Here is a 24,099-nt window from a genome sequence, read left to right as displayed (position 1 = left end):
GCGCACACCGTTCAATCCCCTTGTCTGTGGGGTCCCTGGGGCCAGTCCCGGGGCCGTGACGTGATCATTCCCTCCTGGCTGCGCCGTGGTTACCAGGCCTGTGCTGGCTCCGGGGCCGGGGCTGGGGCGGGCGGTGATTTGGGGCCCCTGGGAGCAGGCTGGGGACGTGCCGTGGCAATAACATGGCTGGGGAACCGGAGCCACTGGGTGTGAAGAGACGGGAACTCCTGCTGGGGGGTGATTCTCTCTGGGAGGGAGAGATTTACCAACCGGCAACTGATGCCATGGTGGAGGGAAAGGAATAGAACCCAGGAGTCCTGGCTCCCAGCCCCACCCCCCAGCTCCAACCACTTTTAGATCTCCAGCCTGCCCTGTCCTCCCCGCCTCTGCCTCCGCCCCCTTCCTCCCCTCCCGCCCCCACCGTCTGGCATTTAAAGGACTCACCCCCCTCCAGCCTGGCACCAGCACATCACCCAAGGCTCCAGCCACCAGCACGCTCCGGCCATGACCCTGAGACCGCATTGTACCTGCCGTGCCCAGGGCCAGGGGCTGCTCTTCCGGCAGGTGAGCTCCGGGCATGGGGGTTGGGAGCCAGGACTCCTGGGTTCTCTCCCCATCTCTGGGAGGGGAGTGGGGTCGAGTGGTTAGAGCAGAGGGGGCTGGGAGCCAGGACTCCTGGGTTCTCTCCCCGGCTCTGGGAGGGGAGAGGTGGCTGGTGGTGGGAGATGGGAGCCTAGACTCCTGGGTTTTCTCTGTGGGGCTCTGGGAAGGGAGTGGGGTCTAGTGGTTAGACCTGGGGGGGGCTGGGAGCCAGGACTCCTGGGTTCTGTAGAGATAAGTGCATACAGTGCACTGGTGTTGGGTCCCTGGGGGCCAGCCCCGGGGCCGTGCCGTGATCATTCCCTCCTGGCTGCACTGTGGTTACAAGGCCTGTGCGGGCTCCGGGGCGGGGGGGGGGGGTGATTTTAGGCCCAAGGGCGCAGGCTGGGAACCCAGTAACATGGCTCGGTGCCGAGCAGGGGAGACGAAGCTGGTGGGTGTGAAGAGACGGTAACTCCTGCTGGGCTGTCAGGGGTGATTATATCTGGGAGGGAGAGATTTACCAACCGTCAACTGATGCCCTGCTGGAGGGGGGAGGGAAAGGAATAGAACCCAGGAGTCCTGGCTCCCAGCCCCCTGCTCTAACTACTAGACCCCACTCCCTTGCCGGTGCAAACTGGATCTCCCCTCCACAGCTCTTTGAGCCCGTGAGCTGCACCTACACCTACCTGCTCGCGGATCTGAAGACCAAGGAGGCGGTTCTGATCGACCCGGTTCTGGAGACGGCCAAGCGGGACGTGAAGCTGGTGAAGGAGCTGGGCCTCAATTTACTGTACGCAGGTGAGAACAGCTCCCATGGGATCTGGATGGGGACTGTCCTGTTGTGGAAGGGAATGGGGTCAGGGCCGTTCCCCTTTAAGGGGCGCCGGTTCAGATCCAGCCCCAAGGCAGGGACTGGCTGGCTCAGGGGGTGGAGAATGGGGAAAGGCCCCATGTCCCTCTAGAGGGCATCGGCCCCGATCCGGCCCCAGGGCAGGGACCGGCTGGCGGGGCGGGTGGGGAGCGGGTCAGGTTCCCATCTGTAAATCCCTGGTTCTGCTCCGCACAGCCAACACCCACTGCCATGCAGACCACATCACGGGCACCGGGCTGCTGAAGACGATGCTCCCAGGCTGCCGCAGTGTGATCTCCCAGGACAGCGGGGCCTTGGCCGACATCCTCCTCCGCGAGGGCCACGCCCTGGAATTCGGGGCCTTCGTAAGTCACCTGGGCACTGGGGCTGGGAGCCCGGACTCCTGGGTTCTCTCCTTGGCTCTGGGAGGTCTAGTGATTAGAGCATGTGTGTGTGGAGGGAGGGGGAGTTGGGAGCCAGGACTCCTGGGGTCTCTCCCCAGCTCTGGGAGCAGAGTGGAGTCAGAGTAGCAGTCTGGGAGCCAGGACTCCTGGGTTCTGTACTTGGCTCTTGGAAGGCCTGGGGTTCCAGTGGTGAGAACAGGGGGGGCTGGGAGCCAGGACTCCTGGGTCCCATGAAGAGGTCATGTCGCTGGCTCCCCCTGTCTGCAGGCCCTGGAAGCCCGCTCCACCCCTGGACACACGGACGGCTGCCTGACCTACGTGCTCAGTGACAGGACCATGGCCTTCACCGGGGACGCCCTGCTGATCCGGGGCTGCGGCCGCACCGACTTCCAGCAGGGTGAGCTGCGAGCTGGGGTGATGGGGGGGGGGTTCTTGGAGGGCTGGTGAATGGTTACCGTGGGGACAAGAGGATACATCCCTGGGATATGACGGTGGCTGCCATGGCAACGGGGGACATCTCCAGGTCATGCCCAGCAGTTGCCATAGCGATGAGGACCATGGCTGCTGGTTGCCAAGGGGATGGCAGGGTGTGTCTCTGGGGCTCAGCCAGTGGGTGCTGTGGGGATGGTGGGGGTGCTGTGCCAGGGGGTTCAGAGAGGGGGCGCTCTGGGGGACGGGCAGGGTGCTATGCTGGGGGGGTATGGCAAGAGGGAGCTGGGGTTCCCATGGGCACTGGGGGATGTCAGGGGTGCCATGCCAGGGGGTTGGCTGTGTCCCTCACCCCATGGTAACCAGGCCCCACTTCTCTCTGCCCCCCAGGCTCCCCGGAGACCCTGTACCGCTCCGTGCACGAGAAAATCTTCACGCTCCCCGGAGACTGTCTGATCTACCCCGCCCACGACTACACGGGTGAGTCCGAGCGCGGCGCTAGGGGGCGCTGTGCTGCAGGGGGCGGGGCTCAGTGGGGCAGTCAGGGCTGGCCCCGATGCCCCAGCCCGGCACTAGGGGGCGCTGTGCTCCAGGGAGCCGGGTGGGGGGCCCGCAGGGGTGGGGGCTCCCCCTGCTGGTGCTGTTTCTCACCTGCCCCCTGGCGCCCCCTGCAGGCCAGACGGTGTCCACGGTGGAGGAGGAGAGGACCCTGAACCCCCGACTGACCCAGAGCTGCGAGGCCTTTGTCCAGCTGATGAACAGCTTGAACCTTCCTCAACCCAAACAAATTGGTGAAGCTGGGAGCCAGGACGCCTGGGTTCTCTCCATGGGCTGGGAGGGAGAAGGGTTGGTGGGTTAGAGCAGCGGGGGGCTGGGACCCAGGACGCCTGGGTTCTATTCCCAGTAGTGGGCCGTGGATGGTGTAGAGGAGGCCAGGACCCTGTCCCGTTCTGTCTAACCTGTGTCTCTTTTTCTGTCCTTTGCAGGTATCGCTGTCCCGGCAAACCTGAAGTGTGGGATCCAGGATGTGGAGCCTTAGCCCCACCCTCTTTACTCCAAGGCCACACCCCTCACAACAAGCCCCTCCCACCTCCACATAGGCCATGGCCTCTCATTGACCCGTAAGGCCCTTTGGCTTGGGGGTGGCTGTCCCTGAGTCTCACTCCGGTCCCCACCTTTAAGTGAAAGCTGGGAGCTCCCTCCTCTGTGTCCTCGGCGGCATTGTGCATCCATTAATGGGGGTGTTAAGGTTCCCTTCCCCCGCCCCCCGCCAGCCCCCCCATTCTTCTGACACCCCCAGTCTGGCATTAGGGAGTCTGCACCTTCCTCTGCTTTGGCTGTCATGTGGGGGTGTCCCCCTGGCCTCCCCTGGGAAGCAAAGACACCCCTCCTCTTCCCTGAGCCTGCAGTGCTGATAGCAGGGAACCCCCAACACAGGCCAGTGGCCTGCATTGAGGTTCGAGAGAGACCTCAACCCTCCATGCCCTGTGTTTGAATAGTGGGGTGCCCTGGGGGAACCCCACTTGGTTTGGTTAGGTCCCTCCCCCACCCTGCAGCTGAACAGGGCGGAACCCCCCCTCCCAGGGGCTCGGGGTTAGTGCTGTTTGCACTCACTGGACTTTCCCCATCTCTGCCCCCTGGGTCTCTGGCGAGCCCGGCCCTGGACTCCCTGCTCTTTAGGGGGCGAGGGCAAGGGAAGGGGGCCCTGTCTGGGAGCAGGGCTGAACCTCGGCGGGGTTTGGAAACGAGCTGCTGCTGCCAAGAGAATAAAATTCTGTTGGACCCATTTGGACTTGAGTTTGCTTCACAAGGCGGGATGCCGGGGTAGATGGGCCCATGTGACTCAGGCAGGGTGGGATATTGGGCTAGTGGGCTCCTGGGGCTGAGGTTGGGGGGCAGGACCCCAGGCTGGCTGGGCCCATGGGGCCAGCCTGTTACTGCAGTTTCCCACCAGAGGGTGCTGCTCCCTCACTCTTTTCCCGGCCTGTTCTCCGGCTTTGCAGCTGGGGGGTTGTGGGTACTCTCCTCCCCCATGCCCCCTCGACTCCCCCCTAGGAACAGCCGCAGGTGCCTACACATGGCCCTGGCCCAAAGAAGGGTGAGAGGGAAGGAGACTCGGCTTCCTGCCCCCTGCAGAGCCAAACTTGCCCCCCATCCTTCCTTCATCCAATCCTGCTAGTTCTTCCGTCTTCCGTTTTCCCTTCCCTCCTCTCCAGGGAGGGGAGAGCCACAGCCATGGCATTCCCCCTGCCCCGCTTGAAAACGGGACTCTCACCCCTCCGTCTGTTCCCACCCACCCTGACCCCTGCAAACAGGCCGAGCCAGCTGGACACCACCCCAGAGCCAGGCGCAATGCTGGCGGGGCTCTGTCCTAGCTAGGAGCCGGTGGGGGGGGGAGGGAGTAAGGGGAGGGGTCTTTCTACCTGGTGAACTCTATGGGGCTGGGATAGAGCCACCCCCAGACACCCCCTCCAATGAGGGGTGCTGCTCCTTTAAGGCTGCAGCCCTGGAAGAAAGGAATTGTGGGAGATGTAGTCCTCAGGGTTGTAGGCTGGGCAGCGAGGCATGCTGGGAAGGGGGCAGGGCTATAAAAGGGCTCCCTTTGCTGCTGTCTACCAAGAGGAGGGTTTGGGCAGAGGTTGAGGGGATTTTATGGGGCCCCCTTCTTGCTCTGTGGGGTTCCTCAGGCAGCCAGGGGCTGAGAGCTCAGCACTAGCAACCCCAGCGGCTCTGGTTTGGGGTCGGGAGACAGCTGATTGCAGGACTCTCTGCTGGTGCTTCCGGCCCTGAATCTCAAAGCCATTAATGTGGGTTAATTAGTTGAGCCTCATAAACTCTTTTGCCATGGGGAGCGGAGTCAGGATCCTCATTCCTGTTATACAGTGAGGGAAACTGAGGCACAGAGGTGGGAAATCTCTGCTGGAAATTCCCCGCCCATATGCTCTAACCCACTAGATCCCACTCCCCTCCTAGAGCCAGGGAGAGAACCCAGGAGTCCTGGCTCCCAGCCTATGCTGACTGTTCCCACACAAATGCTGGAATCCCACAGGCCAGTGGTGGGTTTGAACAAGCCCCTGGGGCATCCCACATAGACCTGTCAGCTGGGGAAGGGGTAGGGGGAAGACAGAGATCTGGGGCCAATTAACCCTTCAATGGCTGGCTGCCTGCCCTGCCCCCACTGCTCCCCTACACTGACCTTCAGGGGGCAGCTCTTCTTATCAGGGCCTGTGGACTTTGCACCCAGCTCTGGGGTGTGTTGCAGCCATCGGGGAGGGCACGGGAGTCCAGTCCCTCTTCCACAAATTGCCTGAGGCCCCCTGGTGGCTGGCGACAGAGCAGCTGGGGGGTGTATGGAGAGAAGGGATGGCCCTGACCAGGGGGGCGGGCTGGCTGGCTCCGGGGGACATGGGACCCTTCCCCTGTAGGTGCACTGGCTCCCATCTGTTCCCAAGGTGGGAACTGGCTGGGGGCAAGGAGTGGGGGCACGGGGCCCTTCGAATTAGCCCTCTTATATTTTTTAAACTGGTTCTGGTTTTCAACCCGCAGCTGCAGTGCCCTGCCCGGCTCTCGTGGGAACAAAGTTCCCAAGGGAAACTCCCGGCAGGTAAATTTGGGTGTCAGCCGGCAGGACTCAGCCTGTCTCGATCTGCCAGGCCCGGGGGAGACAAACTGGTTTCTCTCACGGATGTCGGACTCCTCCCTGGGAGCCTTGTCACAGAGTCAAGGATGGAACCCAAGCGTCCTGGCTCCCAGCCCCTCTGCTCTAACCACTAGTCCCCACTCCCCTCCCCAAGCTGGGAATAAAGCCCAGGAGTCCTGGCTCTCAGCGCCCCCTGCTCTAAGCCTCTGAAATCCCTGGTGTAGCTGATTGCCCAGCCCCCATGTTTATACAGGCCACTGGGTTGGGGTTGTATAATCCCTGAGGTTGTGTGAAACCAGGCGGGGCAGGGAGAGCCCATGTTCTGTTCCCTGCACCCCAGAGCCAGCCAAACCCCCACCTTGGGGCCCTGTGGGAGCCACAGCCCCCTAGAGGGGAAAGACCCTGTGACCTAGCCCCCTGACCCAGGAGAGTGCACACAGTGAGTGGCAGGGGAGGTTTTGGGGCTGGAGGGGGAAGGGTGGGGTTCTTTGTGGCTCCGTGTGGATTCCCCCCCCCCCCATCCACCTTGCTGGTAATTAACCAGCAGACATGGGCCCAGCAGGGGAAGAGTCACCCCGCTCCCTGGAGCAGGCTGATCTCCCTGCTCCTAGGCAGGGAAACCAAGGCACAGAGAGGTGAAAGAACCTGCTCAAACTGAGTCCGGGCTCCCAGCCCCCCCACCCCGCTCTAACCACTAGCCCCCACTCCCCTCCCAGAGCCAAGGAGATGGGTGGGACTGAGTTCTTGGCCTAGGGGCCATTACATAAGGGCAGAAAGTCCCAGCCCAGACCTCGTGCAGGGCTCTGGCTCTCGGTTTAACTGTTCAACTTCCCCTGCTTCGTGATCCACACCCGGCCTGCCGGGGGCTTTTGGGGGAGGGCTGGGAGCCAGGACGCCTGGGTTCTCCCCCCACCCGCCCCCCAGCTCTGGGAGGACAGTGGCGTCTATTGGTTAGAGCGAGGGGCCTGGGAGCCAGGACTCCTGGGTTCTCCCCCCAGCTCTGGGAGGGGAGCGGGGTCTAGTGGTTAGAGCGGGGGGGGGGGGGTGGGCTGGGAGCCAGGACTCCTGGGTTCTTGGGGCTGTGGCTGGCCCTGACGTGCCCTCCCCTCCCAGGCGCTGATGTCACAGGTGTTGTGTTTCCAAGCCCGGGCTGGAAAACGAGTTTGAGCAGCCGCTGCCCCCCGACCGGGACCGGGACCGGGACCGGAGCCAGACGCGCGGGCAGGGCAGACCGGGGCCGGCCGGTGAGCGGGGCTGGGGCAGGGGTCCCGGAGCGCAGCGGCCGTCACCTGGCCATGGGGGGGGGGGGGGGGAGAAAGAGAAACAGAAAGAGGCGGGCGGGGAAGTTGGCTGCGGCGGGGGGGTTGGATCGTGACCTTCCCCCCATGGCTCGCCTGACCCTGCTTCTCTTCCGCAGTTCCCAGAGCAACTCCCGGACACCTGGGTTCTGCCTGCGACCTGGGAGGAGGGGCTTGGAGAAATCCAGGGATCGCGCCCCCTCCGGGACACGGATTGCAGGGTGAGTGGTGCCGGGCCTGGGGCTGTGGCCCTCATTATGGGGGGCTCTTAAAGGGAGAGCCCCTTGATTGATTGCTGGACTGATTAATGAGAATGGGGGGCCCGGGAGCCAGGACTCCTGGGTTCTCTCCTGGGCTCTGCCTCACTTCCTCCCTCTAGCAAACAGAAGAAAATGATCCCCTGGGGGAAGGGAGCGGTGGAGGGGCTGTGAGGACAGATCAGTCAATATTTAAGTGCTTTGAGATCCTCAGACAGACTGGCTGGAGCATCCTCCCCCGCCCGCCCCTTGAAGGTGAACTACAAACATCCCCCGGGGTCTGTCCTCAGCTCCCACATCAGCCGTTTGCCCTGGCCCGTGGAAAAGTCTGACCCGCTTTGCTCTTCCCAGCACCAGCCCCTGGCGCTGGTTGAAGTGGGGACAATCTAGCGCCAGAGATAAAGCGGAAGGTGCCAAGGCCGGGATGAACCAGGGTCAGGGTGATTTTTCCCTGCTAAAGAGCCTGTCCAATGCACCCCGTCGTGGAGACGCGGCCACCTCTGGGGTGGGGCACTGGGGCTGGTTATACAGGGATGCTCGCTCAGTGCTGAGATGTGGTCAGCTCTGGGGTGGGGCATGGGGGCTGTTTATACAGGGACCCCTCACGAAGCCCTAAGATGCGGCCACCTCTGGGGAGAAACACGGTGTCTGGTCAACAGTCCTGCAACATTATTAGGAAAACTTTTTCACTAGGAGGGTGGTGAAACACTGGAATGCGTTACCTAGGGAGGTGGTGGAATCTCCTTCCCTAGAAGTTTTTAAGGTCAGGCTTGACAAAGCCCTGGCTGGGATGATTTAGTTGGGGGTTGGTCCTGCTTCGAGCAGGGGGTTGGACTAGATGACCTCCTGAGGTCCCTTCCAACCCTGATATTCTATGATTCTATGAACAGGTTTGGGGACAGGAAGTGAAGGAGAATTTCTGTGTCCTGTTTGACAGCAAAGGGAATAATTTTGGAGTGTGGTGGTTGCTAATTTGGAGCTGCTGGGTAAGTGACTTCTTTATTAACAGCCCCCACGCACCACCCCAGAGGTGGCTGCATCTCATCGCCTCGGAAGGGTCCCTGCATAACAAGCCCCATGCCCCCCTCAGAGGTGGCTGCATCCCAAGGTTGGGAAGGGGCCAAGAGCCCCGGGGTGGTTCTGTGAGGAAGGAGGGACAGCTGGCAGGCAGCGAGGGCTGCAGGTGAGGGTTGATGGTTTCCCTTTGTCCTGTTGGAACAAACAAACCCCTCTTCTCGCCTGCCCAGTGGAAAATTCCCCTCCCTGCTCCGGGCTCAGCCCACCCTTGGGACTCCCCCAGGCCGGGTGTCTCTTCCCCTGGCTCCCTGCCCCAGAGATCCAGGGAGGTGCTGTCTCTGGGGCAGGAATGGCGCATTGAGGATGGGGCCGCCTGCCTGGTGCAAGGTGGCCCTACACCCATGGGACAGTTTGGCCTTTTATTAGCAGGGCTGTTCCGAGTGCTGGAGGTTCGTTTTCAGACCGCGTTCAGCTTCGTTCCAGGGGTGTTTCCAGCCCAGGGGCAGGACTCAGGAAATGACAAAGGCAGGACCTCTGCCAGGGGCACTCTCTGTAATATCCAGTGGCAGGGAGTCCCTGGGGTTAATGCTAATAATGGGGGCTGTTTATGCAGGGATCCCTCACCCAGTGCTGAGATGCAGCCACCTCTGGGGTGGAGTATGGGGGGCTGGTTAAATGGGGAGATTTAGGGAACCAGAAAGGAGTCACTTGAGTTGAGGCATCGGGGCCAGCCCTGACAGCCTGGGCACAGCCCCCCACCCGGCCCCCCTGCAGCCCAGCGCCCCCTAGCGCCTCCTCTCCCTTGTGGTTGCAGGTCTCTGGCCATGGTTCTCCAGGAGAATGAGCCCCTAGCGGGGCTGAGCCAGACCTCACGATGCCCCTTCCTGGCCCCGGCAGGGCAGGACAGGCGGAGGGGGCCGTTTCCAGCCCAGGGCCCCGAGGTAGCCCAGGCCCAGCCGGTGGGCAACGCTGACTGTCTCTCTGCTGGCCCCGGGGGAGCCACGAGTGACAGCACTGAGGAGGACGAGGCCAGCAGCACGGAGAGTGCCCAGAACGGGGTGAGTGGCGCGCAGCCTGTCCCCTCTAGGCCCCAATTTGGGGGACCCGCTGGCTCAGGGGGGCCGGGAATGGCACATGGGGCCTGTCCCCTCTCGAGGGTGCTGGCTCCCATCTGGCCCCAGGGCAGGGAGTGGCTGGCTCAGGGGGGCCGGGAATGGCACATGGGGCCTGTCCCCGCTCCGGGGTGCTGGCTCTCATCTGGCCCCAGGGCAGGGAGTGGCTGGCCCACGGGGGCCGGGAATGGCACATGGGGCCTGTCCCCTCTCCGGGGTGCTGGCTCCCATCTGGCCCCAGGGCAGGGAGTGGCTGGCTCAGGGGGGCCGGGAATGGCACATGGGGCCTGTCCCCTCTCCGGGGTGCTGGCTCCCATCTGGCCCCAGGGCAGGGAGTGGCTGGCTCAGGGGGTGTGGAATGGGGTCCCCTTGTCGACAGGGCCGGTTCACTCCCACTCTCCCCCGCCCAGGACGAGAGCCCCCAGGCGGGCGCGGAGGGGTCCCGGCGGCGGGGGGAGCAGGACGAGGCGCTGGCTCGGGTAGCGGAGCTGGAGAATCGTGTCAAGGAGCTGCAGCACCAGCAGAAGGAGATGAACATCGAGGTGCGTCCGTCCCCGGGCTCCCCTCCCTGAGTCACAGGGATGGCTGGGGGGTGGGGGTGGGGGGCGTTCCCAGCTGCCGGCACCTGGCAAACCTGTCTCGCTGGGGCACCGCGCCCAGCCAGGTGGGGAGGGGCTGGGTCGGTCCCTGCTACAATCACAGCAGGAGCAGCTGGGTTTGGGGAGAGGGGAAAACACTGAGCCGCGCAGACAGGACGCCTGGGTTCTCTCCGGCTCTCGGAGGGGCGTGGGTTAGGGCCAGGGGGGTCTGGGTGCCCGGACGCCTGGGGTGGGGTCCTGTGGGCTATCGTGGGCGGGAGCTGCCCGCTGTCGGCTCTGCGTGCCGTGGGGCGCCGGGTCTCATTGCCCCGCTCCCGGCAGATGAAGCTGGAGGGGGCGCTGCTGGACGGGGAGCTGGCGGCCGAGTGGCGGGAGGTTCAGCGCGAGGAGCAGCTGGTCCTCCACCTGCAGAGGAGGTTCGCGGAGATGGTGCGCCGGTGCCACACCGAGAGAGAGAAGGTCAGGCCCCCGCCCAGCCTCCCTGCCTCCCAGCGGCCTTTGCGGGGCTCCTCTTTCCCCAGAATCCTTTGTGTTCCCTCCCTGCTTGGCCCATTTCCCCCAGAATCCTTTGCCACTCTCCCCGTTGCCCACTGGACCCCAGAATCCTTCGCTCCTGTCCAGCCGTGTCCGCCTTTCCCAGCACCCTTTGCTGTGGGTTGGCCCTGTTCCCAGCATTCTTTGCTTCCTCTCCCCCCCACGCTGGCCCCATTCCCCAGCCTGTTGCGGATGGTGCCTGGCCGGGGGGAGGGGGGGAATGTCCGTGGAACCCAGGTGTCCTGGCTCCTGACCCCGCCCCCCTCCGGCAGGAGAAGGCTCGGCTGGGGAAGGAGCGGCGCAAGGTGGAGGAGCTCCAGCGGCAGCATGCCGAGTCCCAGACCCACCTGGAGACCCAGCCCGAGAGCATGCGGGAGCGGATGCAGAGCCAGCTGCAGCAGGTAGGGGCTGGGGATGGCCCGGCAGGTCCCACCCTGTGTAGAGCGGGGCAGCCTGATACGGCCCAGAGGAAGAGACCCCGAGGTGGCCCACGTACACTGATATGGCCCAGAGGGGACTTGCAGAGGGGAATGAAGCCCAACAAGCGGCTTGTGTCTCTGGACATGCACAGAGGGGGAACGTGTTCCATTAGAACTCCTTGAGGGGGCAGCACACCTGGAGAAGGGGGATCCAGTGGATATAGTGTATTTAGGATTCCAGAAAGATTTTGACAAGGTCCCTCCCCAAAGGGCCTTAAGCAAAGTGAGCTGTCATGGGATAAGAGGGAAGGTGCTCTCATGGATCAGTAACTGGGTAAAAGATAGGAAACAAAGGGGAGGAAGAAACGGTCGGTTTTCATAGTGGAGAGGGTTAAATAGTGGTGTCCCCAGGGTCTGTCCTGGGCCCAGGCCTATTCAACATATTCATAAACAATCTGGAAAAAGGGGTAAACAGTGAGGTGGCAAAATTTGCAGAAGATACAAACCTACTCAAGATAGTTAAGTCCCAGACAGACTGTGAAGAGCTACAAAGAGACCTCTCAGAACTGGGTGACTGGGCAACCGAATCGTAGAATATCAGGGTTGGAAGGGACGTCAGGAGGTCATCTAGTCCAACCCCCTGCTCAAAGCAGGACCAATCCACAATTAAATCATCCCAGCCAGGGCTTTCTCAAGCCTGACCTTAAAAACTTCTAAGGAAGGAGATTCCACCACCTCCCTAGGTAACGCATTCCAGGGCTTCACCACCCTCCTAATGAAAAAGTTTTTCCTAATATCCAACCTAAACCTTCCCCACTGCAACTTGAGACCATTACTCCTTGTTCTGTCATCAGCTACCACTGAGAACAGTCTAGATCCATCCCCTTTGGAACCCCCTTTCAGGTAGCTGAAAGCAGCTATCAAATCCCCCCTCATTCTTCTCTTCTGCAGGCTAAACAATCCCAGTTCCCGCAGCCTCTCCTCATAAGTCATGTGTTCCAGTCCCCTAATCATTTTTGTTGCCCTCCGCTGGACATTTTCCAATTTTTCCACCTCCTTCTTGTAGTGTGGGGCCCAAAACTGGACACAGTACTCCACATGAGGCCTCACCAATGTCAAATAGAGGGGAACGATCACGTCCCTCGATCTGCTGACAATGCTCCTTCTTATACGGCCCAAAATGCTATTGGCCTTCTTGGCAACAAGGGCACACTGCTGACTCATATCCAGCTTCTCGTCCACTGTCACCCCTAGGTCCTTTTCTGCAGAACTGCTGCCGAGCCATTCGGTCCCTATTCTGTAGCGGTGCATGGGATTCTTCCGTCCTAAGTGCAGGACTCTGCACTTGTCCTTGTTGAACCTCATCAGATTTCTTTTGGCCCAATCCTCTAATTTGTCTAGGTCCTTCTGTATCCTATCCCTCCCCTCCAGCGTATCTACCACTCCTCCCAGTTTAGTGTCATCTGCAAATTTGCTGAGAGTGCAATCCACACCATCCTCCAGATCATTTATGAAGATATTGAACAAAACCGGCCCCAGGACCAACCCTTGTGGCACTCCACTTGATACCGGCTGCCAACTAGACATGGAGCCATTGATCACTACCCGTTGAGCCCGACAATCTAGCCAACTTTCTATCCACCTTATAGTCCATTCATCCAGCCCATACTTCTTTAACTTGCTGACAAGAATACTGTGGGAGACCGTGTCAAAAGCTTTGCTAAAGTCAAGGAACAACACGTCCACTGCTTTCCCTTCATCCACAGAGCCAGTTATCTCGTCATAGAAGGCAATTAGATTAGTCAGGCATGACCTTCCCTTGTTGAATCCATGCTGACTGTTCCTGATCACTTTCCTCTCCTCTAAGTGCTTCAGAATTGATTCCTTGAGGACCTGCTCCATGATTTTTCAAGGGAGTGAGGTGAGGCTGACTAGCCTGTAGTTCCCAGGATCCTCCTCCTTCCCTTTTTTAAAGATGGGCACTACATTAGCCTTTTTCCAGTTGCCTGGGACCTCCCCCGATCACCATGAGTTTTCAAAGATAATGGCCAATGGCTCTGCAATCACAGCCACCAGTTCCTTTAGCACTCTCGGATGCAGCGCATCCGGCCCCATGGACTTGTGCTCGTCCAGCTTTTCTAAATAGTCCCAAACCACTTCTTTCTCCACAGAGGGCTGGTCACCTCTTCCCCATGCTGTCCTGCCCAGTGCAGTAGTCTGGGAGCTGACCTTGTTCGTGAAGACAGAGGCAAAAAAAGCATTGAGTACATTAGCTTTTTCCACATCCTCTGTCACTAGGTTGCCTCCCTCATTCAGTAAGGGGCCCACACTTTCCTTGGCTTTCTTCTTGTTGCTAACATACCTGAAGAAACCCTTCTTGTTACTCTTAACATCTCTTGCTAGCTGCAACTCCAGGTGGGATTTGGCCTTCCTGATTTCACTCCTGCATGCCCAAGCAATATTTTTATACTCTTCCCTGGTCATTTGTCTAATCTTCCACTTCTTTTTTGTGTTCAAGATCAGCAAGGATTTCACTGTTAAGCCAAGCTGATCGCCTGCCATATTTACTATTCTTTCTACACATCGGGATGGTTTGTCCCTGGAACCTCAATAAGGATTCTTTAAAATAGAGCCAGCTTTCCTGGACTCCTTTCCCCCTCATGTTATTCTCCCAGAGGATCCTGCCCATCAGTTCCCTGAGGGAGTCAAAGTCTGCTTACCTGAAGTCCAGGGTCCGTATTCTGCTGCTCTCCTTTCTTCCCTGTGTCAGGATCCTGAACTCGACCATCTCATTGTCACTGCCTCCCAGATTCCCATCCACTTTAGCTTCTCCTACTAATTCTTCCCAGTTTGTGAGCAGCAGGTCAAGAAGAGCTCTGCCCCGAGTTGGTTCCTCCAGCACTTGCACCAGGAAATTGTCCCCTACATTTTCCAAAAACTTCCTGGATTGTCTGTGCACCGCCGTATTGCTCTCCCAGCAGATATCAGGGTGATTGAAGTCTCCCATGAGAACCAGGGCCTGCGATCTAGTAACTTCCGTGAGTTGCCAGAAGAAAGCCGCGTCCACCTCATTCTCCTGGTCCGGTGGTCTACAGCAGACTCCCACCACGACATGACCCTTGTTGCTCACACTTCTAAACTTAATCCAGAGACACTCAGGTTTTTCTGCAGTTTCATACCGGAGCTCTGAGCAGTCATACTGCTCCCTTCCATACAGTGCAACTCCCCCACCTTTTCTGCCCTGCCTGTCCTTCCTGAACCGTTTATATCCATCCATGACAGTGCTCCAGTCATGTGAGTTATCCCACCAAGTCTCTGTTATTCCAGTCACATCATAATTCCTTGACTTTGCCAGGACTTCCAGTTCTCCCTGCTTGTTTCCAAGGCTTCTTGCATTTGTGTATAGACACTTGAGATAACTCGCTGATCGTCCCTCTTTTTCAGTATGAGGCAGGAGCCCTGCCCTCTCACGCGCTCCTGCTCGTGCTTTCTCCCGGTATCCCACGTCCCCACTTACCTCAGGGCTTTGGTCTCCTTCCCCCGGTGAACCTAGTTTAAAGCCTTCCTCACTAGGTTAGCCAGGCTGCTTGCGAAGATGCTCTTCCCTCTCTTCGTTAGATGGAGCCCGTCTCTGCCCAGCACTCCTCCTTCTTGGAACACCATCCCATGGTCAAAGAATCCAAAGCCTTCTCTCCGACACCACCTGCGTAGCCATTCGTTGACTTCCACGATTTGACGGTCTCTGCCCAGGCCTTTTCCTTCCACGGGGAGGATGGACGAGAAGACCACTTGAACCTCAGACTCCTTTATCCTTCTTCCCAGAGCCACGTAGTCCGCAGTGATCCGCTCAAGGTCATTCTTGGCAGTGTCATTGGAGCCCACGTGGAGAAGCAGGAAGGGGTAGCGATCCGAGGGCTGGATGAGTCTCGGCAGTCTCTCCGTCACATCGTGAATCTTAGCTCCTGGCAAGCAGCAGACTTCTCGGTTTTCCCGGTTGGGGCGGCAGATAGATGACTCAGTCCCCCTGAGGAAAGAGTCCCTGACCACCACCACCCGCCTCCTTCTCTTGGGAGCGGTGGTCGTGGAACCCCCAACCCTGGGACTGTGCATCTCATGCCTTCCAACTGGCGGAGTCTCCTTCTGTTCCCTTCCCTCAGACGTATCATCTAGTCCACTCTCCACATTAGTACCTGTGGAGAGAACATGAAAACGGTTGCTTACCTGTATCTGCGTTGCTGGTACATGGACGCTCCCCTTTCTTCTTCTGGAGGTCACATGGCAGCTGTGCCAGAAATGGCAGATGAAATTCACTGTTGATAAATGCAAAGTCATGCACATTGGAAACCATAATCCCAACTATACGTGTACAATGATGGGGTCTAAATTAGCTGGTACCACTCAAGAAAGGGATCTGGGAGTCGCTGTGGATAGTTCTCTGAAAACATCCACTCAATGGGCAGCGACCGTCAAAAAAGCGAACAGAACATTGGGAATTATTAAGAACGGGACGGATAATAAGACAGAAAATATCATATTGCTTCTATATAAATCCATGGGACGCCCACATCTTGAACACTGCGTGCAGATGTGCTCGCCCCATCTCAAAAAAGATCTGTTAGAATTGGAAAATATGCAGAGAAGGGCAACAAAACTGATGAGGGGGATGGAACGGCTGCAATATGAGGAGAAATTAATAAGACTGGGACCGTTCATCTTAGAAAAGAGACGATGAAGGGGGGATATGACAGAGGTCTATAAAATCCTGACTGGTGCGGAGAAAGTAAATAAGGAATTGTTATTTACTCCTCATAACACAAGAACCAAGCATCACCCAATGAAATTAACAGGCAGCAGGTTTAAAACAGACAAAAGGAAGTATTTCTTCACACAATGCACAGTCAACCTATGGAACTCATTGCCGGGGGATGTTGTGAAAGCCAAACCTATAACTGGGTTAAAAAAATAATTAAATAAGTACCTGGAGGACAGGTCCATCAATGGCTATTGGTCAGGGCCACGACCCCCTGCTCTGGATGTCCCTAAACCTCTGACTGCCAGGAGCTGGGCGTGGATGATGGGATGGATCACTCGATAACTGCCCTGTTCTGTTCATGCCCTCTGAAGCACCTGGCATCGGCCCCTGTTGGAAGACAGGATACTGGGCTAGATGGAGCTTTGGTCTGACCCAGTCTGGCTGTTCATATATATGGCCCAGACGTACCAGGACCCTGCTGTAACCCACTAGACCCTCCTCCCCTTCTAGAGCTGGGATAGAACCCAGGAGTCCTGACGGGGTCTCCCTCCCTGCAGACTTCGGAGATGCTGGAGGGGGCACTGAAGAGCTATGAGGACCTGGAGTTCCAGCAGCTGGAGCGTGAGAGCCGCTTGGAGGAGGAGAAGGAGGAGGCCTGCCAGGCCTTGGTCCGCCAGATAGCTCAGGTCCAGAAGAGCCTTGAGGAGAGGAAGGTGCGTGGGGCCAATCCTCAGGGATCTGCTCCGGGTCTTACCCTCCTCCTGTGACTCCATTCCAGGGGCATCTGGATCCAGCTCCATATCTTACCCTCCTCCTGGGTGGAACCTGCGACTCCATTCCAGGGGCACTGGGATCTGGCTCCAGGTCATGACCGGATAGTCCGGCTCCAGGTCTTCTGGCAACCAGAGTGCGATCCAGAGGGGGAGGGGACCCAGAGACATGGATCCAGGTCTTACCTTTCTCCAGGACAGTGACACCTGCAATCCATTCCAAGGGTGCCAGGATCCGGGTCCTGAGCAGCGAGTCCGTTCCAGAGGGCATGGGGGATCCTGCTCCAGGTCTTGGCTACATCCAGAGCCCATTCCAGGGGGGCAGGATAATCCAGCACCGGGTCTTACCCTCCTCCTGGATGGCACCTGGGGGGGCCCTTGATTCCATTCCAGGGGGGCATTGGGATCTGGTGCCAGGTCTTACCCACTGCCTGGGTGGGGGGCTGCTCCCACAGCTCAATGCAGGGGGGTCCCCAGGGGTGGGGTTTCCCCCTTCCTAGGTCCCAGGTAGGGACACCCGGGTTCTTGTGGTGAGGGGATCCCCTCCCCCGCAGGGCTCTCACCCTCCCCTGTTCCCCCCCCCAGAGGAAGGTGTGCAGGCTGGAGGCCCAGGTGCGCTTTGGGCAGGAGCACATGGCGGGCGAGAGCCGCAAGCTGGCGCAGGAGAAGGGAGAGGCCATCCAGAGCCTCAACTTGGTGAGGAACCCCCCCCCCTTCCCCCGGAGAGAACCCAGGAGTCCTGGCTCCCAGCCCCCAATCCCCATCTAATCCCACTCCCCTCCCAAAGCTGGGATTGAACCCAGGAGTCCTGGCTCCCAGCCCCCAATCCCCATCTAATCCCACTCCCCTCCCAAAGCTGGGATTGAACCCAGGAGTCCTGGCTCCCAGCCCCCAATCCCCATCTAATCCCACTCCCCTCCCAAAGCTGGGATAGAACCCAGGAGTCCTGGCTCCCAGCCCCCAATCCCCATCTAATCCCACTCCCCTCCCAAAGCTGGGATAGAACCCAGGAGTCCTGGCTCCCAGCCTCCTGCTCTAACCAAAAGACCCCACTGTCCTCCCAGAGTCTGAGTGGGGGATGGGTCGCCGGGCCAGCTGGGCCCATGGGTCTAAGTAGGGGGCAGGGCAGGACCCCGTGGGGCAGAGCGGGGGACGGGGAAGGGGGCGGGGCAGGACCCCATGAGGTGACCCCTGCCCTGGCCTGTGTCCCCAGGAGAGGCGTCGGCTGGAGGAGCTGGGCAAAGCCTGTGAGGGCCAGAGCGGAGATGACTCTCCCGTCAGTAACCAGGAGCTCACCAAGGTAACCCCCCCAACCCCTCTGTGCCCCACCCTCCCCCTTCTGGGGTGCCCCCCAGCACACCCATCCTGTTCCCCCACCTACCTGTCTCCCACCTCCCAGGATGCACCCTGTGCCCCCCACTTCACCCTTCACCCCCCGCTGGGGTCACCACCCAGCCTGCCCGCTCTGTGTGTCGTCGTCCCCCCCCCCCCCCGGCCCTGTCTGCTCCAGTTCAGGTCAAAGCTTCTCTGCTGTGTCCCAAAGCTGTGACCGCCCCCTTGCCCCCCCCCCCCCCGGATGCCTGGGTCCCTCCAGCTGCGGGCTGGAAGCCCCTGGTGAAGAAACACCTTGGCCTGGTGTCCCGGAGACCCAGGCCAGCCGCGGCTCCCCGGCGGCGTGCGGCACGGAGGGGTCGGGAACCTGGCGTAGAACAGAGCTTGTGAGCGCAGGGAGCAGGGATCTGCAGCGAAGCCCATCGGGGGGGGGGCCCAGAGCCCTGGACTCCCCGCTCTGAGTCCCAGTTGCCTGGCCCCAGAATTACCTGTTCCCCTCCTTGTTCCTTGGTCTCTGACCTGGGCCAGCACCTACACCACCCGCTGATGCTGGCAGAGGAGGGGGCCTGGCCATCAGGTGCCAAGCTACAGCGTGTCCGGCCAGTTCTCTGTCCCAGGCAGCCAGTCAGCGTCACACCTGCCCTCTAGGGGTCGCTGCACCGGTCAGGCACTCTCCTCCCACCACCAGATACTTGAGCAGCACATAGGGGAAACTGAGGCACACCCCGAGTCTTCAGAGAAGACTGTAGGAACATTCCCACTTCCTCGCACCTGGGCAGGTGGGGTCATGTTGCCACCTGCTGGTGAGTTCCCGGCATTGCAGACAGGTGACTCTGAGGAGAACGGGGAGCCAGGACTCCTGGGTTCTCGCCCCAGCTCTACGAAGGGAGTGGGGTCTGGTGAGTTAGAGTGGGGGGGAGGGGGCCCTGGGAGCTAGGACTCCTGGGTTCTCTCCTGGCTCTGGGTGGGGAGAGGGGGCTAGTGGTTAGAGCAGGGAGGGCTGGGAGCCCCACCCCTGCCGTGTCCGTGTGTCTGTCCGTACGTCAGTGTCTCTGTGTCTCTGCAGCTCATGTTCACCCAAAAGACGGATCGGAAGGTCGTGGTGCTGGGCTGCGACCAGCGCGACCCGGCCTGCGTGTTCTCCGTCCGCAGCTCCGTCCAGGTGTGTGTGTCCGTCTGTCCTGTGCCCGTCCCCCACCGCCTCTGCTCTGGCTGTCTGTGCTCGCCTGTGTCTGTGCCCCTTCCTCCCCCCACCCCAAAAGCAGAGCCAATGGGCAGGGAAGGTGCTGGGCGGGCAGTGTCGGGGTACCTGGGGTGTGTGGGGGGGTGAACCCCGCTCTCGACCCCCTTGCTTTCTCTCTCCAGAGCTCCTTCGGGCTGCAGAGATCGGCAAGCCTCCCCCGAAGACGGGGGAACCGGCCGGCCCCCCGCCCCACCCCGCGCCCCCTGTCGTTCAATGACAACGGTAGGAGGGGAGTGGCTGGGAAGGAGGGGGTGGGGTATATTTAGGGGGGCTGTTGGGGCTGGGACATCTCCCAGGGCATGGTGTGGGGCTGGTTGGGGCCAGTGGATTTTTTTTTGTGGGGTGGGGGGTTCTCTGTCCCTGTGGGGTGCTGATACCCCCCTTCCCCCCCCCCGTCTCTGTCTCTCTCAGGGGGGCTAGACTCAGACATCCTGGCACTGCAGCTCTCGGCGGGGGGCGACCGGCGCTGCGTGCCACTCACACATCTCAACGCCCCCCTGTACCCGCTGGGGGGGCCATACAGGTGAGATTCCCACAATAGTCCCCCTCCCTTTGCTGCCCCCCCCAGCTCTGGGGCTTCTTTGCCCCCCCATCGTCCCCTCTGTGCCCCTGAGCACCCCCATCCCGCCCCTCCATGCCTTTCCCCAGCCCCCCATGCACCTCTGCCTCCCTCCTTTGCACTGCCCTACCCTTGGGTCTCCCAGACACAGGCCCCTCCCAATTCCCCCCATACTCGGAAGCCCCCTATCCCATTCCGTCCCCCTCCCCTGGGATTTCCCTCCTACCCATTGGGGGGGGGTCCCATGGTGTCTCCCTGGGTCACTCCAGGCTCCTCACTCCCCACCGACTCCGTGTCCCGCTCCCCCCGCAGCGTGGGCTCCTGCGTCACCAAACTGGCCGAAATGGAGCGGATGGTGCGGGAGGCCATGGCCGAGAGAGAGCGGCTGCTGCAGGCGCGGGTAAGAACCCAGGAGTCCTGGCTCTCCCCCCCACCTCCCGACGACCCCCTGCTCTGAATCACCAGACCCCACCCCCCTCCCAGAGCCAGGGATCGAACCCAGGAGTCCTGACTCCCTGCCGCCCCCCTGCTCTAACCACTCCGCCCTATCCCCTTCCCAGAGCCAGTGAGAGAACCCAGGAGTCCTGGCTCCCACCCCTCCCCCGCTCTAACCACGGAACCCCACGTCCCCCCACGTGTCTGTCCCATGGTCTCCAGGCCGGGAATAGGGAAGCTGGGGTTTCGCTGCATCAGCTGCTGGTTTCCTCTCCCCGACCCCTGCACCAGAGTGGGGGGCACAGAGTGGCTGGGATCCGCCCTGCTTGGGGCAGGGAGGGAGGTGTGAGACTGGGGCAGGGGGCGGGGACAGCAGCAGAAGGGGCCTGGAGGGGGGGCAGGGGGAGGAGCTGGGGGGCAGGCTAGAGGTGGGGGAAGGGGGTTGGGGTGGAGGTGGGGGCGAGGGCAGGATGATGTGGGGGGCAGGGGTGGAGCAGGATGGTTGCGGGGTGGGGGGGCAGCTCTGTCTCTGGGGCTCCTCAGGAAGCCGGGGGTGGGGGCTGGGAGTCACCGGATTGGGGTCTCTTGGGGGTGCGGGGCGGTGGCCACGGGGCCCTGAACCCCCTTTCTGTCCCCGCAGGAGGCAAAGCGAGTGGCCCAGGGGGAGACACAACACACGGAGCCGCCCCCCCCTGCCCAGGTGAGACCCCCCCGAGCCAGCCAGTCCCCCCAGGCTGGATTGGGGCCGGGATTCCCTGCGTTCTCCCCCTCCCCTCCCCCCCACATTTACCCCTCCCCCCGTGTTGCCCCTGCAGGACCGGAGCCCGGGGCCGGTGCAGGAGCCCCCTGCCCCCCTGGACCTGCGCGCCCACCTGGAGGCCTCGGGGCACAGCGTGGAGACCTGCCCCGAGGTGCGGGTGACGGGCAGGGCCTGCCGCGGCTTCCTGGTCAAGATGGGCGGGCGCATCAAAACCTGGAAGAAACGCTGGTTCTGCTTCGACCGCCAGCGGCGCCTGCTGGCCTACTACGTGGGTGAGCCCCCTGTGCCCCCCAGGTGCCCCCTGGCGCCCCCCGCCCCCAGCATCCCCGTCCTCTGGTCACCCGCTCCCCGGTACCCACCCCCAGCGATGCCTGCTGGCCTACTACGTGGGTGAGCCCCCTGTGCCCACCTGTACCCCTGGGTGCCCCCCATACCTCCTGATGCCCCCTGTACCCCCCTGGCGCCCCTGGGTGCCCCCCGCCCCCAACATCCCCGTCCTCTGGTCACCCGCTCCCCGGCACCCACCCCCAGCGGCACCTGCTGGCCTACTACGTGGGTGAGCCCCCAGTACCCCCCTGTACCCCCCGGGTGCCCCCATACCCCCAGGTGCCCCCTGGCGCCCCCCGCCCCCAGCATCCCCGTCCTCTGGTCACCCGCTCCCCGGCACCCACCCCCAGAGGCACCTGCTGGCCTACTACGTGGGTGAGCCCCCAGTACCCCCCTGTACCCCCCGGGTGCCCCCCATACCTCCTGATGCCCCCTGTACCCCCCTGGCGCCCCTGGGTGCCCCCCACCCCCAACATCCCCGTCCTCTGGTCACCCGCTCCCCGGCACCCACCCCCAGCAACGCCTGCTGGCCTACTACGTGGGTGAGCCCCCAGTACCCCCCGGGTGCCCCCCATACCCCCTGATGCCCCCTGTGCCCCCCAGGTGCCCCCTGGCGCCCCCGCCCCCAGCATCCCCGTCCTCTGGTCACCCGCTCCCCGGCACCCACCCCCAGTGGCACCTGCTGGCCTACTACATGGGTGAGCCCCCAGTATCCCCCTGTACCCTCGGGTGCCCCCCATACCCCCTGATGCCCCCTGTGCCCCCCCACCCCCAACATCCCCGTCCTCTGGTCACCCGCTCCCCGGCACCCACCCCCAGCGACGCCTGCTGGCCTACTACGTGGGTGAGCCCCCAGTACCCCCCGGGTGCCCCCCATACCCCCGATGCCCCCTGTACCCCCCTGGCGCTCCCGGGTGCCCCCCGCCCCCAGCATCCCCGTCCTCTGGTCACCCGCTCCCCGGCACCCACCCCCAGCGGCACCTGCTGGCCTACTACGTGGGTGAGCCCCCAGTACCCCCCGATGCCCCCTGGGTACCCCCAGGCACCCCCTGCCCCACAGTACCGAAGTACCCCCCTCCCCCAGCAGCCCCCTCCTCTGCTCACCCGCCCCCAGAGATGCCTGCTGTGAGCCCCCCAGGTATCCCCCCCCGGGCGCCCCCTTCTCTGCTACCCCCCACTGGGGAGCCAGTGCCTCCCGCATCCCCCTGTATCCCGGCCCCCCCGGCCCCTCTTCCTCATCGCTGCCCCCCTCTCGTTGCAGACAAAGAGGAGGCGAAGCTAAAGGGCGTCATCTACTTCCAGGCCATCGAGGAGGTATATTATGATCACCTGCGCAGCGCCTTCAAGGTACTCCCCCCCCCCCCACACACCCCCAGTGCCCCCCCAGGACCCCCCCAGGGCTAGGACCCAGAGCCCCCCCCAGCACCCTTGCCGGCACCAGGACCCCCAGCGCCCCTTCCCAGCGCCCCTTCCCAGCACCCTCGCCGGCACCAGGACCCCCAGCGCCCCGACCCCCAGAGCCCTCCCCCCGCGCCAGGATCCACAGTCCGCCCCAGCATCCCCCCCAGCGCCAGGACCCACAGTGCTCCCCCCCACCCCCAGCGCCAGGACCCATGGCGTCATCCCACCCTCCAGTGCCCCCCCACAGCGCCAGGACCTACGGTGTCCCCCCAAGCCCCGCAGCGCCCCCCCCCCGATGGTGTCATCGCAGGACCAGGACCCATGGTGTGCCCCCCGAGCCCCTCCTCAGCGCCAGGAGCCATGGCATCATCCCGCCCCTCAGTGTCCCCACCCAGAACCTATCCCCAGGGATCCATGGTGTCTCTCCCACCACCGGGACCCATGGCATGCCCCTCCAGCGCCGGGACCCACCGCGTCCCCCACACCAGCCCTCTAGCATGGGGACCCACAGCGTCCACCCCAACCCTCCAGACCCCCAGCGCTGGGACCCACGGCATCCTGCCCCCCAGCCCCGGAACCTCTGGCATCGTCCCCCCAGCCCAGGGACCCGGAGGGTCCCAGCCACCCCCCACTGGCTGACCCTGCCCTTCCCTTCCCCCGCAGAGCCCCAACCCCAAACTGACCTTCTGCGTCAAGACCTACGACCGGCTCTTCTGCCTGGTGGCGCCCAGCGCGGAGGCCATGCGCATCTGGATGGACGCCATCGTCACGGCCGCCGAGGAGAACACCCGCTACTGAGCTGGGCCACGGAGCCCCCCCGGGACCTCCCCGCCCGCTCCCCCCCGACCCCAAAGACATTGCCCACCTGGTGGGCGTGGCCAGCCGGGCCACTGGCTCCGCCCCCGGGAGGGGCTTCAGGGCAGGGCAGCCAGTGGGGGATGGACTTGGTTCTTCAAGGTGTGACGCCGTGCTGGCCCCCCCCCCCACTTTGGACCTTGGCCGTGGGGGGGAGCAATGGGGAGCAGGCCTTTGCCTCCAATCAGAGCAGGGCTCTTCTAAAACACAGACGCTCCCAAAACTGGCACCAATGGGAGGCAAGCGGCTTTGAATCCCGACCAATGGGAGGAGGTTCACTCAGAATTCTGGCCAATCAGAGGAGGTCTGGTTTGAAGGCTGGGCAACTGGATGCGGGCTCGCCCGGGGCCTGCACCAATCGGAGGAGAGAAGGGTTGAATCTTGGCCAACAGGAAAAGACTTGCTCAGAATCTGCACCAATAGGAGGAGACCTGCCCTAAATGCCAACCCATGGGGGTGGGGGTTGGAATTCCCACCAATTGCATGCGGCCTGGCTTTGAAACCTGGCCAATTACCCAAAAGA

At 61.9% G+C, this 24,099-nt stretch overlaps 2 protein-coding genes across 2 annotated transcripts; both read left to right on the top strand.

Moving 5' to 3' along the window:
• The first annotated feature begins 414 nt into the window (after positions 1 to 414).
• On the top strand, positions 415 to 4,051 carry LOC140902730 (persulfide dioxygenase ETHE1, mitochondrial). The gene is made up of 7 exons (XM_073323109.1): positions 415 to 564; positions 1,236 to 1,380; positions 1,649 to 1,797; positions 2,104 to 2,233; positions 2,656 to 2,745; positions 2,940 to 3,056; positions 3,252 to 4,051. The coding sequence occupies exons 1-7, from the start codon at positions 505 to 507 to the stop codon at positions 3,302 to 3,304; spliced, it is 744 nt and encodes a 247-aa protein (XP_073179210.1). The 5' UTR covers positions 415 to 504; the 3' UTR covers positions 3,305 to 4,051.
• Positions 4,052 to 7,290: 3,239 nt separating this feature from the next.
• Positions 7,291 to 23,574, top strand: PHLDB3 (pleckstrin homology like domain family B member 3). The gene is made up of 16 exons (XM_078850409.1): positions 7,291 to 7,424; positions 9,292 to 9,535; positions 10,000 to 10,131; positions 10,510 to 10,647; positions 10,995 to 11,123; positions 16,452 to 16,607; positions 17,250 to 17,360; positions 17,878 to 17,964; positions 19,063 to 19,158; positions 19,362 to 19,461; positions 19,651 to 19,762; positions 20,111 to 20,198; positions 20,874 to 20,933; positions 21,049 to 21,265; positions 22,582 to 22,667; positions 23,385 to 23,574. Exons 1-16 carry the CDS (start codon positions 7,291 to 7,293, stop codon positions 23,517 to 23,519), a joined length of 2,025 nt encoding a protein of 674 aa, XP_078706535.1. The 3' UTR covers positions 23,520 to 23,574.
• The last annotated feature ends 525 nt before the right edge of the window (positions 23,575 to 24,099 follow it).

Source organism: Lepidochelys kempii, chromosome 24 (genome assembly GCF_965140285.1).
Source record: "Lepidochelys kempii isolate rLepKem1 chromosome 24, rLepKem1.hap1, whole genome shotgun sequence".
In the NCBI taxonomy this organism is placed as follows: domain Eukaryota; kingdom Metazoa; phylum Chordata; order Testudines; family Cheloniidae; genus Lepidochelys; species Lepidochelys kempii.
Note: the sequence above shows the minus strand (reverse complement) of the source record. Positions and strands in the feature narration are given on the sequence as shown.